This window comes from Mustela nigripes, chromosome 13 (assembly GCF_022355385.1).
Source record: "Mustela nigripes isolate SB6536 chromosome 13, MUSNIG.SB6536, whole genome shotgun sequence".
Taxonomy (NCBI): Eukaryota; Metazoa; Chordata; class Mammalia; order Carnivora; family Mustelidae; genus Mustela; species Mustela nigripes.
Genome location: NC_081569.1, coordinates 109,331,315 through 109,344,032, shown reverse-complemented (window position 1 = coordinate 109,344,032; position 12,718 = coordinate 109,331,315). Strand labels below are relative to the sequence as shown.

The following is a 12,718-nucleotide window of genomic DNA, read 5'->3' as shown; positions in this document are numbered from 1 at the left end:
CCCATGCCATGGGCAAAGTTAAAGGCAAAAGATAAAAAATAAAAAGTTGGGACTTAAACAAAAAAGAGCAGAAAGGCAATTTTTATCAGTAAAGAACAGTATCACCAAAGCAAGCAATCAAACAAAGAACATTTAGTGCCACTCATAAGCTTGAGAATATGACTTATCATCAACACTAAAGTACTAGAAACCTAGCCTAAAGTGATCAAGATTTAAGGATGTGTGGTAAGCATTTTAAATGCCCCCATGCATACTACCTTTTATTTCAGGCTACCTAACACTACAGTTCAACCAGCTATAGTAAAGTGCAACTGAGTCTTTTTTTTTTTTTTTAAGATTTTATTTATTTATTTGACAGACAGAGATCACAGGCAGGCAGAGAGGCAGGCAGGGGGCAGGGGGTGAGGCAGGGAAGCAGGCTTGCTGCTTGCTACTGAGCAGAGAGCCCGATATGGGGCTCGATCCCAGGACCCTGAGATCAGGACCCGAGCCGAAGGCAGAAGCTTTAACCCACTGAGTCACCCAGGCGCCCCTTATTTATTTATTTGACAGAGAGAGACACAGTGATAGAAGGAGCACAAGCAAGGAGAATGGGAGAGGGAGAAACAGGCTTCCTGCTGAGCAGGGAGCCTGATGTGGGGCTCGATCCCAGAACCCTGGGCTGAAGGCAGATACTTAACGACTAAGCCACCCAGGTGCCTCTCAACTGAGATGTTTTAAATATTACTCAGGAAAAAAATAATAATAAGTCAAGAGATCTCTCTCAAGAAAATAAAGGAATTTCAAAAGCCACATTAAGTAAAGCCTTTATTTTTTATCAAATATAATTTTAAGTTGACTGGATTTACCGGTAAACACGAAGTTAAATAGCATCTTAGACTAGGTGTGAAAATACAACTTGTTTAATTGGCCTGCATCCTTACCCAATAAATATGGAATTTTGAAATATTTGGGGAAAAGTTGGTTATTTGGAAATATTATCTCTGTAGAGAAATTAGTAAGTCGAAGTAAATTTTTTTTTTTTTTTTTTTTTTTTTGGAGAGAGAGAGCTTGAGTGGGGAGTGGGGAAAAGGAGAGAGAGAATCCTAAACAGGCTCTACATTCATCATGGAGCCCAAGGTGGGGCTTAATCCCACAACCCTGAGATCATGACCTGAGCAGAAATCAAGCATCAGCTTAACCAACTAAACCATTCAGACACCCCCAAAGTAATGATTTTATCTACTTAAATACAGCCCTATGTCTCTAGCACTTTAGTTTTGATAATTTTAGTTATAAAGTATATACATATATATATACACATAGATCTTACAGAAAGTTTTTGTAGCTTTTGTTCCACACTCTTTTTTGTTTCTAATGATTCAAAACACTCTTCAAGGTTCATTTTAATGTTGCCAAACCAGTCGTTAAAATTCTTACACTGATCTGCAGGGAAAAACAAAGAAAGCTGCATTCATTCAAGGGAGACTTCAAACACCTTGTTAAATTGAGAGATTTGACACTTGCTTTGCATGACATGGCTACTACAGTCATTGTATAAAGTGGGTAATAAGTTGAAACCCAACTCTGAGGCTAACAGATTCTAGAGAGTAATTGTGGTATATTTTCTTTTTCTTTTTAACTTTTTTATTCTTTTTAAGTAGGCTCCACGCCCAGCATGGAGCCCAGTGCGGAACTTGAACTCATGACCCTAAAATCAAGACCTGAGCTGAGATTAATAGTCGGTTGTTTAACCAACTGAGCCACCCAGGTGCCCCAAACTGTGGTATATTTTCTATACCAAACCTCCTTTCCAAGCACATAGGACACCCAAAGACACTTGCAAGGGCAGCCTGCTCACAGACATGTCCCTAGACTTACTCACTACGCTGAGCAGATCAAATCTGAAAATGTTGGTGACCTTCTTTCATGAAATAAATATTTGGGACTTTAAAGGAAAAGAGGTTATTTACCATAGGCATAAATTAGTGAGCACTTCCCCTCCAAAGAGTTATCTGAATAAGTCCTAACTAATTAAATAAATCCTTTTCCTAACTAGAATCTGTGCAACCATTTGTAAGTGAAGCTTACATAAGCCTTCGCATTCACAATACTTATTCATACTTTCAGATTCCCAGAAAGAGTTAGGAGAAACATCGCACTCACCATTCAATAACTTAGAAAAGTGATCTTGCAAAACACTTTTTTTGGTATTAAACAAGTCACTGACACTTTCGTATTGCTTTTTTAATTCAGAGAGTTCAGGAGTCAGACAACCTATTTGATTCTCAAGTAACATCATACTGTGCTTTTGCTGTAGGATTTGCTGCTGTATCTCCTAAATACATAAACAAACAACCATTAGGTCTCAAAATGAGCTCAGTTTATACAAAGCATAACATCTCCATTGTTTTTATAAAAATCTCAATGACCTTCTGTCGGGTGGATTGGCTTTACCTTAGCTAGTACAGGTATAACACAATGCAGTTTAATATCAAATAATTACTGTCCCCCAAGCAATTCAAAGGTGAGACTGCTAAATATACAAATTGTTTTTCTGAGTTTTTGCCCTTGGCTTTCATTTTTTAGTAACTAGGTTTATTAACTTCAAGAGGTCAAAGCCATCAGAAACAAGTATAAAAATAAATCTGAACCACGAAGAGACACAGCTGGGACATACCTCGAGTTTAGTGAAGATCTCTAAGCTGTCTGAAGGAGATAGAGCTTTTAAGAGGGACTCTGTCATTCCAATCTGGGTCTTGGCTTGGTCCAGGTCCTCCCTTAGCTCAGCTGGGCTGCCACTGAGTGCAGAGCACGCGGATTCTCCTATTAAATGTGTTTTTACGTTTTCTATCTTGTTTAAAATGGAGGACTCCATGACCTGAAATCATGAAACATACAAAAAGTCTGTGGCAGGCTTTATTTAACTAGATTTTAAGACAACTGCATTGCTAGAGAACGAGTTGAAACTTTGCTTCATTTCAACGCAAAGTTAATTCTTCGATGTTCTACATCGCTGATACCATGCCAATTGTTTAAAAAAAAGAATAATACGAAAAAACCGAGATTGACGTTCTGACTTTTTTTTTCCGGAAAGACTAAATAGGATGAGTCCTTTCCCCCTCCAAAGCAAGCTTTATCTAGCATCTCAGTTGAGGTGCCCTCTCGAGGCACTCACTGGAAAATATATTAAAATATATAGAAAAATTAAATGGTCAGCATTTATTGAGTGTTTATTATGTGCACAGCTTTGTGGTAAGCATTTTACATACAAAATACAGGCTTTTGAATGTTAAGTAACTTGCCCAAGATCACAAAGCTAGTGGTGCCAAGCCAGAACCCCACCCAGAAGGTCTGACTCGGATGTCACATTCAGCCACTATACGGTCTGATTGAAATAAAATTGTAACCAATCTCTTCACACGATAGAAAACCATACTTGCAGCCATCTCCCTGCTTCTCCATCCAGCAATTAATAAAGAGGGAATCACTTGAGCCATATTCTCCTTCCTATGGCCAAAGACACTCAAGAGGAAACCCTCATTAATTTACACAGAAGCAGGACAACATCTCCACCTCTACACAGGAGTCCTGGAAATCAGTGAAATGAGACTAAAATAATATGAAAATATTTATTCTAAACAAATACAATGAACTATGCCAACTGTTAAAAATTTAGTTGGATTTAACGTAGGAATTGAATAAACATGAACTAAATAATGATCTTAATTTCATTTTAGTTTTAAGATTTGAATTCTGGCTTATGAACTTTTTTTTTTTTTTAATTAAGATTTCGTTATCTGAGAGAGAAAGAGAGTGCGCGGAGGGAGGGGCAGAGGGAGAAGGAGAGAGAAACCAAAGCGGATTCTGCACTGGATGCAAGTCCAATGGGGGGCTCAATCTCATGACCCTCAGATCAGGGCCTGAGCTGAAACCAAGAGCTGGACACTTAACCGACGGCACCACCCAGACACCCGTGAACATTACTTTAGAGTGTTTTAATTGCAACTTCCAAATAAAAATTCTCTCACCTGCAATTCAAGGGGTATTTCACTGCTTTGAAGGAGAAACTGTATGTTAGCCACTCTTGTAGAAAACTCTGAAGATTTTTGTTCATAGGCTTGTAACTCTTCCTAGAACAAATAATGTTAATGGAAAATATATTTTTACTTTTTCTTTATTTTCTGGTACCCAGGATTACTATTATTATATACAGAAACTAAAAGAGCCTTTCAATATCCCTTGTTTTTTGAAGAATCACTTGTTTTTTGAAGAAGTCCTAGGAGTTACACACACACACACACACACACACTCTGTTGGTGGAATCCAGCCCACAGGCTGGCGGTTTATACTCTTTAACTTCAAATTTTTAAACAACCTGTATGTCAAGGCATTTCTTTTTTTTTTTTAAGATATATATATATATTTATTTATTTATTTGACAGAGATCACAGGTAGGCAGAGAGGCAGACAGAGAGAAGGGAGGGGAAGCAGGCTCCCCGCCGAGCAGAGAGCCCAATGTGGGGCTCAATCCCAGGACCCTGGGATCACAACCTGAGCCAAAGGCAGAGGCTTTAATCTCTGAGCCATCCAGGCGCCCCTGTCAAGGCATTTCTAAGGGACTTTCTCATGTACACTTAGAAAATCATAATTTCTGTCATCATACACAATGGAAACTCATATATCTCTACACATTTTTGAAAACCTTTTCCAAATGTATGAAAATGGATATATGAATTTAAAAGCAGATAAAATAACAAAGATTCAAGAACAGATGAAGCACTAGAGCTGGCATACTGTAAAACCTTCATGCACACAGACATTTATTTTTCTATTACACTGAACCAGATATAATCGCTAATCTTTAACTGTTTTCTGACCTACAAAGATAGAGATTTCATGCAATCCAAGTGAATAATACATAAATAAGCAATTAGAAAGAATTCTTCCTACGGTTAAAAGAGATAACTTAAATCTTTCCAAATGGTACAGAGATTAGTTTTAAAAATAGCCTTTTTTGAAGCTCTAATAAGATTTTAATACTTAACCTGATACTTTTTTTCTAATCTTTGGTAAGGAGAGACTGCTTAATTCAGATTATGAAGGTTGACCATAATCATGATGTAAGATCAGGAGTTAACAGTCTAAGGGTTGGCAGTCTATTTTTATAAGTAAAGTTTCATTGGAACCCAGTTACTTCCACGCATTTATGTATCATCTATGACTGAATGCTTTCATGCTACAATAGCAGCAATAAGCATTTGTGACAGTGAGCAAATGATCTATAAGCTTAAAATATTTACAATTTGACCTCTTAAGAAAATGTCTGCCAACCGCTGGGACCTATACTGACCACCTGGGAATAATAATGCATTTTGATGGGGCTTCTTCTAGGAGTTATTAAAATTTTGTATACCATGAATGCCTCTGATAGTCTGGTAAATCCTGCGGACCCTTTGCATGACTATTTTTTAATAACAAAATATAAGATAAATCATGTAGGAGGATAAGGGAAAACAATTAAATTGAGTTACAGTTTTTAAAATATTAAAAATAATTTTTGCCATAGTAATATACATGTTTCTATATTAATACTTTAAATAATAAGATCTAGAAGTGATTCTACTGAATACCATAATTTCAAAGTACTGATAAAGGGTAACAGTTACAACCAGATGATTCAAAAGTATCTGTGATTTTCTTGACAACAAAGTCGTGTATAACATTCATCCTACTATGTTTGTTGACTATATTCATAATTGGAACCAATATTACAATTTGGTTAGACATTCATAAAAATAAAGATGCAACTTTTCCCGTATGAGGTCATTTTATCCAGGAACCACTTGCATGTCTGTCAACCCCAGGTTAATAATACCTGCTAACATCTTCCTAGATACACAAACAACAGAAAGGTCCCACTCAAGGGATAATGAAAGAAAACATTTCTTTGTGATTTCTCTACTCTGCTTCAAGAAAGCAAGCTCCATATTAAACATCAACTGTGTACAAAAAGAGTATACATTTTACTTCTGTTGCAAATTACCTTCAGCTTTTCTCGTTCATCTTCAGCCAGTTGATGTAATTCCATTTTTCGAAGGACCTTTTCAGTCCACTCATCAATGACATTTTTTAAGTTAAAAAGCTTGTCCCATAAAGCTAGAGCTCGACCAAGATTTTCATAGTAGTCTTCTGTCTTCTCATTTATCTACCATAATTAAAAAATAAAAAGAATACATTTAGTGGTGAAAAGAATGAAGACCATTGTTTCAGATGCTCTATTTTAAAATAAAAATTGAATTTATCTTTGCTTATTAAATAATTTGCTTTATCTATCAACAAAAAAATATGCTTTAACAGATCACATAGTTCTTCCTTCCACACACACAAAAAACTTTGCTGCCACTTATAGGCAACTGAAAGCAATAGTCTAACAAATTAATAAGCCACAATAAATAAAAGGGCTTTTAAGAACCCAGATGAAAATATAACATGGACAAAATGCTTAATCTGTAATTCATAAAAATATGTTACTCAACTAAAACTGTATTAAATAAATATATAATTGGTCATGAATATCCTGAATGGTTAATATATTAACTAGTTTATTTTACATAAGTTGAGTATATGCCTTTATATCTCAAAGATGATAGACCCATTTGTTAGTAGACCCATTTCACTCAGGAGGTGAAATTAATTCTTAAGTCATAAATTTTATTCTATTTGAACATTTTATAATAAACACTTTCAAATATAATAATTAAATAAAAATACTAAAGGTATGACAGAAAAGACTGATTTGCTATAAAATAAAAATTTTAGTGAATTAAACTGTCACTCACATCAAGCCATCTATCCACAATAATATTAGCTTCTTTCTCAAAAGGAGGCTCTTCAAAAATTCTCATTTTATTTAGATGAAATTGTAGATTTCTGCAGATCTGGTTAATCTTGTCTACAACTTCTAAATGTTCACTGAATTCTTCTTTGACAATTTCAATCTGTAAAAAAGATAGGTGACATGTTTTTTATATATTTACACAGTAAAACCAATAACCAAAGTTCTTTTACTGGCTATTTATAACAGAGTATTTCCTTTGTATATTTTACTTTTCTAAAGCAAGCTACTATTTACCTACTTTCTCAATGAAAGTATTTAGAATCCTAACTATCTCATTTAACAATAATCTTACATCCATAGGCACCTGGGGTGGCTCAGTGGGTTAAACCTCTGCCTTCGGCTCAGGTCATGATCTCAGGGTTCTGGGATCGAGCCCCGCATCAGGCTCTCTGCTCATTGGGAGGGAGCCTGCTTCCCCGCCCCCTCTGCCTGACTCTCTGCCTACTTGTGATCTCTCTCTGTCAAATAAATAAATAAAATCTTTAAAAAAAAAACACAATAAACTTATATCCAAATTTCTTCCCACTCTGCATGATAAAATAATTACAATAATTTAAAACCATGTTTCCTGTCCATGTGAAATAACAGTCTACCCCAAAAAACCCCACCTTCATTCAGTAGTCTAAAAAATGGCAGATCCGAGATTCCTCTAACAGGAATCATTGTTGGAATGCTGAAGAACCTATATGCTCATCTGAATAAAACAAAACTCTAATACATCTTTAATATGACTTTAATTTTCATCTTTCATGATTCTAACTCCACATCATTTCTAACATGGAATGTGAAACACTACTTTATCAAAAAAAAATTTGAGAGTTGACTAATATAATCTACATGTTTTCATGTAATCTTCATGCTCAGCTTACCAGCATGACCTGAGCATTTTTAATAATTACATAAAATTTGAAAATAAACTTCCAACAAGCAAATATCTTAAAAAATATATACACCTCAGGAAATTTCTGGAAATATAGAGCAGATAGAACCTTCCCTATTCTTCCTATTAAGTATGACTAAAAACCCTGGATATCATATACCTTCCTGAACAACTAGGGACATCAACTCTGAACACCAACTTTGTGGTAAGTTCCCTGCATTTTCTTTTTCCCTCAGATATCCCAGAGTGTGTGCTGGAGAAGTCAACACATAGTGATATCAATAAGCACAGGGGGGAAAAAAATAGTCCCAAGGGAAGCTTGCTCTCTTCAGCCAGAGAACCAAAAATGGGACAGTCTAGCAAGACAGAACACTTTCAGAAAATAATCACTCACTAGGGCTAAAAAGATATGAAGAGACAGTTCACCAAAGATGACATACAGATGGCAGACAAGCACCAGAGAAGATTATCAATACCACTAGCAATTAGGAAAATGCAAATTAAACCATAATGTGATATCACTACATACCTATCCAAATGACTTTTAAAAAACTGAGACAATATCTAATTCTGGCAATGATGCAGAGAAACTGGGTCACTACATACTGCTGATGAGAATAGTCTGACAGTTTCTTTAAAAACTCAATACACAGTTAACATACAAGTCAGCAACTGTACTCTTAGGCAGTTAACCCTGAGAAATAAAAACTTCTATTCACATAAAGACCCCTACATGGAGGTTTATAGCAGCTTTACTTAAAAGAGTCAAAAATTATAAACAACCCAGATGTCCTTCAGTGGTGAATGATTAACCAAACTGTGATTACAACCATACCATGGAATACTACACAGCAAGAAAAAGGAACAAACTATTAACACATGCAAGAATCTGAATGAATCTCCAGAGAATTATGCTGAGTGAAAAGAGCCAATCCCCAAAGGTTACATACTGTATGTATGCTTGGGAGGGAAACAGTAGGTTCTCAAATGATAACATGAGGGGCCCTCGTGGTGATGGAAACATTCTTTATCGTGACTGTCTCAAAATCTGTATCCTGACTGCAATATGGTACTATGTACCTTTATAAGATTTAACATTGGAGAAACTTACAGTAAAGGGTATAGAGGATCTCTCTATATAATTTCTTACAACTGCACGTGAATCTACAATAATCTGAAAATAAAAGTGTAACTAAAACAATAATTGAATAAAAAATTTTTAAACAAGAAAAAGATTACTAGGGAGATTTCAATCTCCTGACTGGAGGCTGACTCGTACATCTGTAAAGATAAGATGCAAACTCTCTCCTGGCACGGAACTCTCTGCATGGGGCATAATAACTTATGTTCACTCAAATGGGGAAAAAATTATATGTATTTAATTTTCATTACATTCAAAGAACCTTGTTGTTACACTGACACAAGCCACCACTGAGTGAAGAAAAAAGAAAGAGCAAGACTATGGGTTCTGTTCCACAGTCAATGGAAAGGGCAGAATAAAGAAAAAGTAGACTCACTCTGCCTTTTCCCAAACCTGAATAGTCCCCTGATATTCTAGCCTTTAGTCTTACTTTTGCACTTCTGTCTTTCATTAAAGGGAGTGGGAATCTGGTCCCATATCCTAGATAAACATCTATGTTTCTGTGTTTTGGAGGACGAAAGTTCTCAGTGGTATCGTTTTTCAGTCACTGGTGCGGAGCATGATGTTACGAATACATACTACAGAAATGGATTGTTTCTGAAGATAGTATCTAATGCATCATGAAATTAAATGAAATTTATGTTAACTGTCAGTACTAAAATGTCCTTTGTTTCAGAGTTAAAAAAGCATCGTAGAAAAGAATTAAACATTAGTGTAGTAGAACTTGTATAGCTTCCATACATATAAATATATTATTTCAACAAATATATGAAATGCTCCTATGCTAGACACCATGCTAGACAGAAGATTCTCAACACAGTAAGAAGGGCCTGGACCCTTATATGTTTCTGTTTCTATTAATTTTAGAAAATATTTTATTTATTTATTTGACACAGAGACAGAGAGTATGACCAGGAAGAGTAGCAGGCAGAGACAGAAGCAGGCTCCCCGCTGAGCAGGGAGCCCGATGTGGGGCTCCATCCCAGGACCCTGAGATCATGGCCTGAGCAAAAGACAGTTGCTTAACCAACCGAGCCACCCCGGAGCCCCTATTAGTTTTTAAAATACCTTTGTGAGCGCACCTTTACAGTTGAAAAAGGGGAACAAAGCAAAGGTCACCAAGTTTTACCTCTGCCATATATGTATTTCACATGTTTCCAGAGACTACAATATGATAATGATTGAAACATGACTTTGTAGTCATACAGACCTGGGATTAACCAGGTTATGATTAATAATCATATGGCATAATGATTACACCATTTATTAGCCATATAATCCTGGGGAAATTACTTAAACTCTAGCTTCATTTTTTGCCTTTTTTTTTACAGAGGAAGTTGCTACTCTATTCAAATTCCAAGACATCAACTGGTCATTACTGGTAAGCAGGATCAGTCAGCCTGAAAAATTCAATACATGGAGATGGTTCTTCTTCTGCTCTGTGTTGCTTCCTTATTGTTCCATAGGTAAGATCCTTGAGACTAGCATTATGAAGCTATCTTCAGATTAGGTGAAGAACCCAGGTCAGTGTATCCATATCTGAGCTACCCTGTGATAAAATTCCAAGATTTGGATTTAGATCTGGTCGAGAAAAAGGCCTTGTAAGCATTTAGGCTGGCCCACATGCCCCAACCACTTTTTTCCCAGGGAACTTGCTGGGGTATTGAGCACTCATGCAGATTATAATAAGGCAATACCATTGCTCTTATTTTTTTAGTATATATCTCCTTTGACAATCCCACAGCAAATCAGGAAAACTGACAGGGCACGGTTGGGGAATTTCTGTGTTCTTTATTTATGACACCATTAAAAAAAAAAAGGATTTTATTTATTTATTTATTTATCTATCTATCTATCTATCTATCTATCTATCTATCTATCTATTTATTTAACAGAGAAAGAGAGAAGATCACAAGCAGGCAGAGAGGCAGGCAGAGAGAGAGGAGGAAGCAGGCTCCCCGCCGAGCAGAGAGCCTAGTGCGGTGCTCAATCCCAGGACCCTAAGATCATGACCTGAGCCAAAGGCAGAGGCTTAACCCACTGAGCAACTCAGGCGCCCCTTTATGACACCATCTTAATAACATTAAAACCCCTAAAGTTACCTCTGAAATTCTCTAAAGAACAAAAAGAGAGAAAGAAAGAAAGAAAGAAAAGAAGCCAAAAAACCCCACCTCTAAACCTTGCTTTTCCCACCAGTATAACAGGGTCAATACTAGTTACCTTGCAAGGTTATAGGGTTATGTGGGAATGAAATGATACAATAATGACCAAACCATCCATGGCAGAAACTATCATTATCACCATTACCATTTTTAGTAGCAGTAGTCCTAGTAGTGTTACTTAAAACCTCAAGACCACATGATTGTCTTATTTACAAATAAAACCAATTTTTCTGGCTTCAGGATTTTCCAGCTTCTGGGATAAATCATGTATTGGAGTGGAGGGGGTATGGTTTGGCCCATGACAGAAATTAGTAAATTTTTAAAGTGCTGCCATATAATGTCTTTGGTATTAAGAATTTTCCATATTTAATATTATGTCCTTAGGCTAGATTCCTAGAAATAAAATATTTGATCAAACAGTAGAAAGCTTTTCAAGGATCTTGAATAATATTGTCAAAGTGTTTTCCAAAAGGGTAGTATCAATCTACTCTTAAACCAGCAACATAAAGAGTATATATCTTGCTGACTATCAAAAGGCAAACAAAGGTATTTTTGAGAGTTCTGGTTTCCTTTGGTTATTCACAAGGGTGTACTAGAAACTATGTATGTCTCTCTCTCTCGCTCTTTTTTTTTTTTTTTAAACAACTGTCAATTTATTCCCTATGTACAAATAATCTGTTTGGATCTCTGTGGTTTACTCGCTAATTTCTATGAGTTATCTGTATATTATTGCAAATTCACTTATGAAAATATTTTTACTCAACAGCCTTTTCTTTTTTTTTTTTTTAAATATTTTATTTATTTATTTGACAGAGAGAGATCACAAGCAGGCAGAGAGGCAGGCAGAGAGAAAGAGGAGGAAGCAGGCTCCGTGCTGAGCAGAGAGCCCGATGCGGGACTCGATCCCAGGACTCTGAGATCATGACCCGAGCCGAAGGCAGTGGCTTAACCCACTGAGCCACCCAGGCGCCCTCAATAGCCTTTTCTTAAAGACTGAATTTATTTGAGATAGAGAGAGGGAGGGGGAGGAGAGGGAGGCAAGTCAGGGCAGAGGGAAAAAGAGAAGCAGGCTTCCTGTGGAGCAGGGAGCCCAATGCAGGGCTCAATCCCAAGACTCCAGGATCATGACTCAAGCAGAAGGCAGATGCTTAACCGACTAAACCACCTAGGCGCCCCTACAGTATTATTTAAAATAATATAAAATTAAATTTTATCATATTAACTTCTATTTATGAGGGCATGTTTAAGTGAACTATATTGTTACTACATATTGTACATACATGAAATTATATTATACACAGGAATAATTTATTAAAAGTTCTCATTCTTGTAAGGCTGATCATGTTGAATTTTCTGAGAACCAAAAGAACACTCAGCCCCTTATATCCACTCGGATAGGGACAGGATCCTTCTAGATCCGGAGACCACCAAACCCAGAAGCTACCACTGCTAGATGGAAGGAGATAGGCTGCTCCTGAGCAACTCTACCTCACTATCTGCTCCTGGTCTTGGTGGCCTTCTTCATTTAAATCTCATAGGAGGGGTCCCTGGGTGGCTCAGTCGGTTGAGCACCTGCCTTCAGCTCAGGTCTGAGAACCAAAAGAACACTCAGCCCCTTATATCCACTCGGATAGGGACAGGATCCTTCTAGATCC

General features: G+C 36.6%; 1 protein-coding gene across 12 annotated transcripts in view; it reads right to left on the bottom strand.

The window, feature by feature from the left end:
* The window catches only part of SYNE2 (spectrin repeat containing nuclear envelope protein 2), a 331,267-nt gene that overhangs the window by 173,649 nt on the left and 144,900 nt on the right, over positions 1-12,718 (bottom strand). For all 12 annotated transcript variants that reach the window (XM_059373366.1, XM_059373365.1, XM_059373360.1 and 9 more), the window contains exons 33-38: positions 6,822-6,980; positions 6,026-6,187; positions 4,011-4,112; positions 2,660-2,860; positions 2,146-2,317; positions 1,313-1,425 (exon numbers count right to left, since the gene is read on the bottom strand). In XM_059373366.1, the coding sequence (XP_059229349.1) occupies positions 1,313-1,425; positions 2,146-2,317; positions 2,660-2,860; positions 4,011-4,112; positions 6,026-6,187; positions 6,822-6,980 (909 nt within the window). The remainder of the gene's footprint in view (positions 1-1,312; positions 1,426-2,145; positions 2,318-2,659; positions 2,861-4,010; positions 4,113-6,025; positions 6,188-6,821; positions 6,981-12,718) is intronic.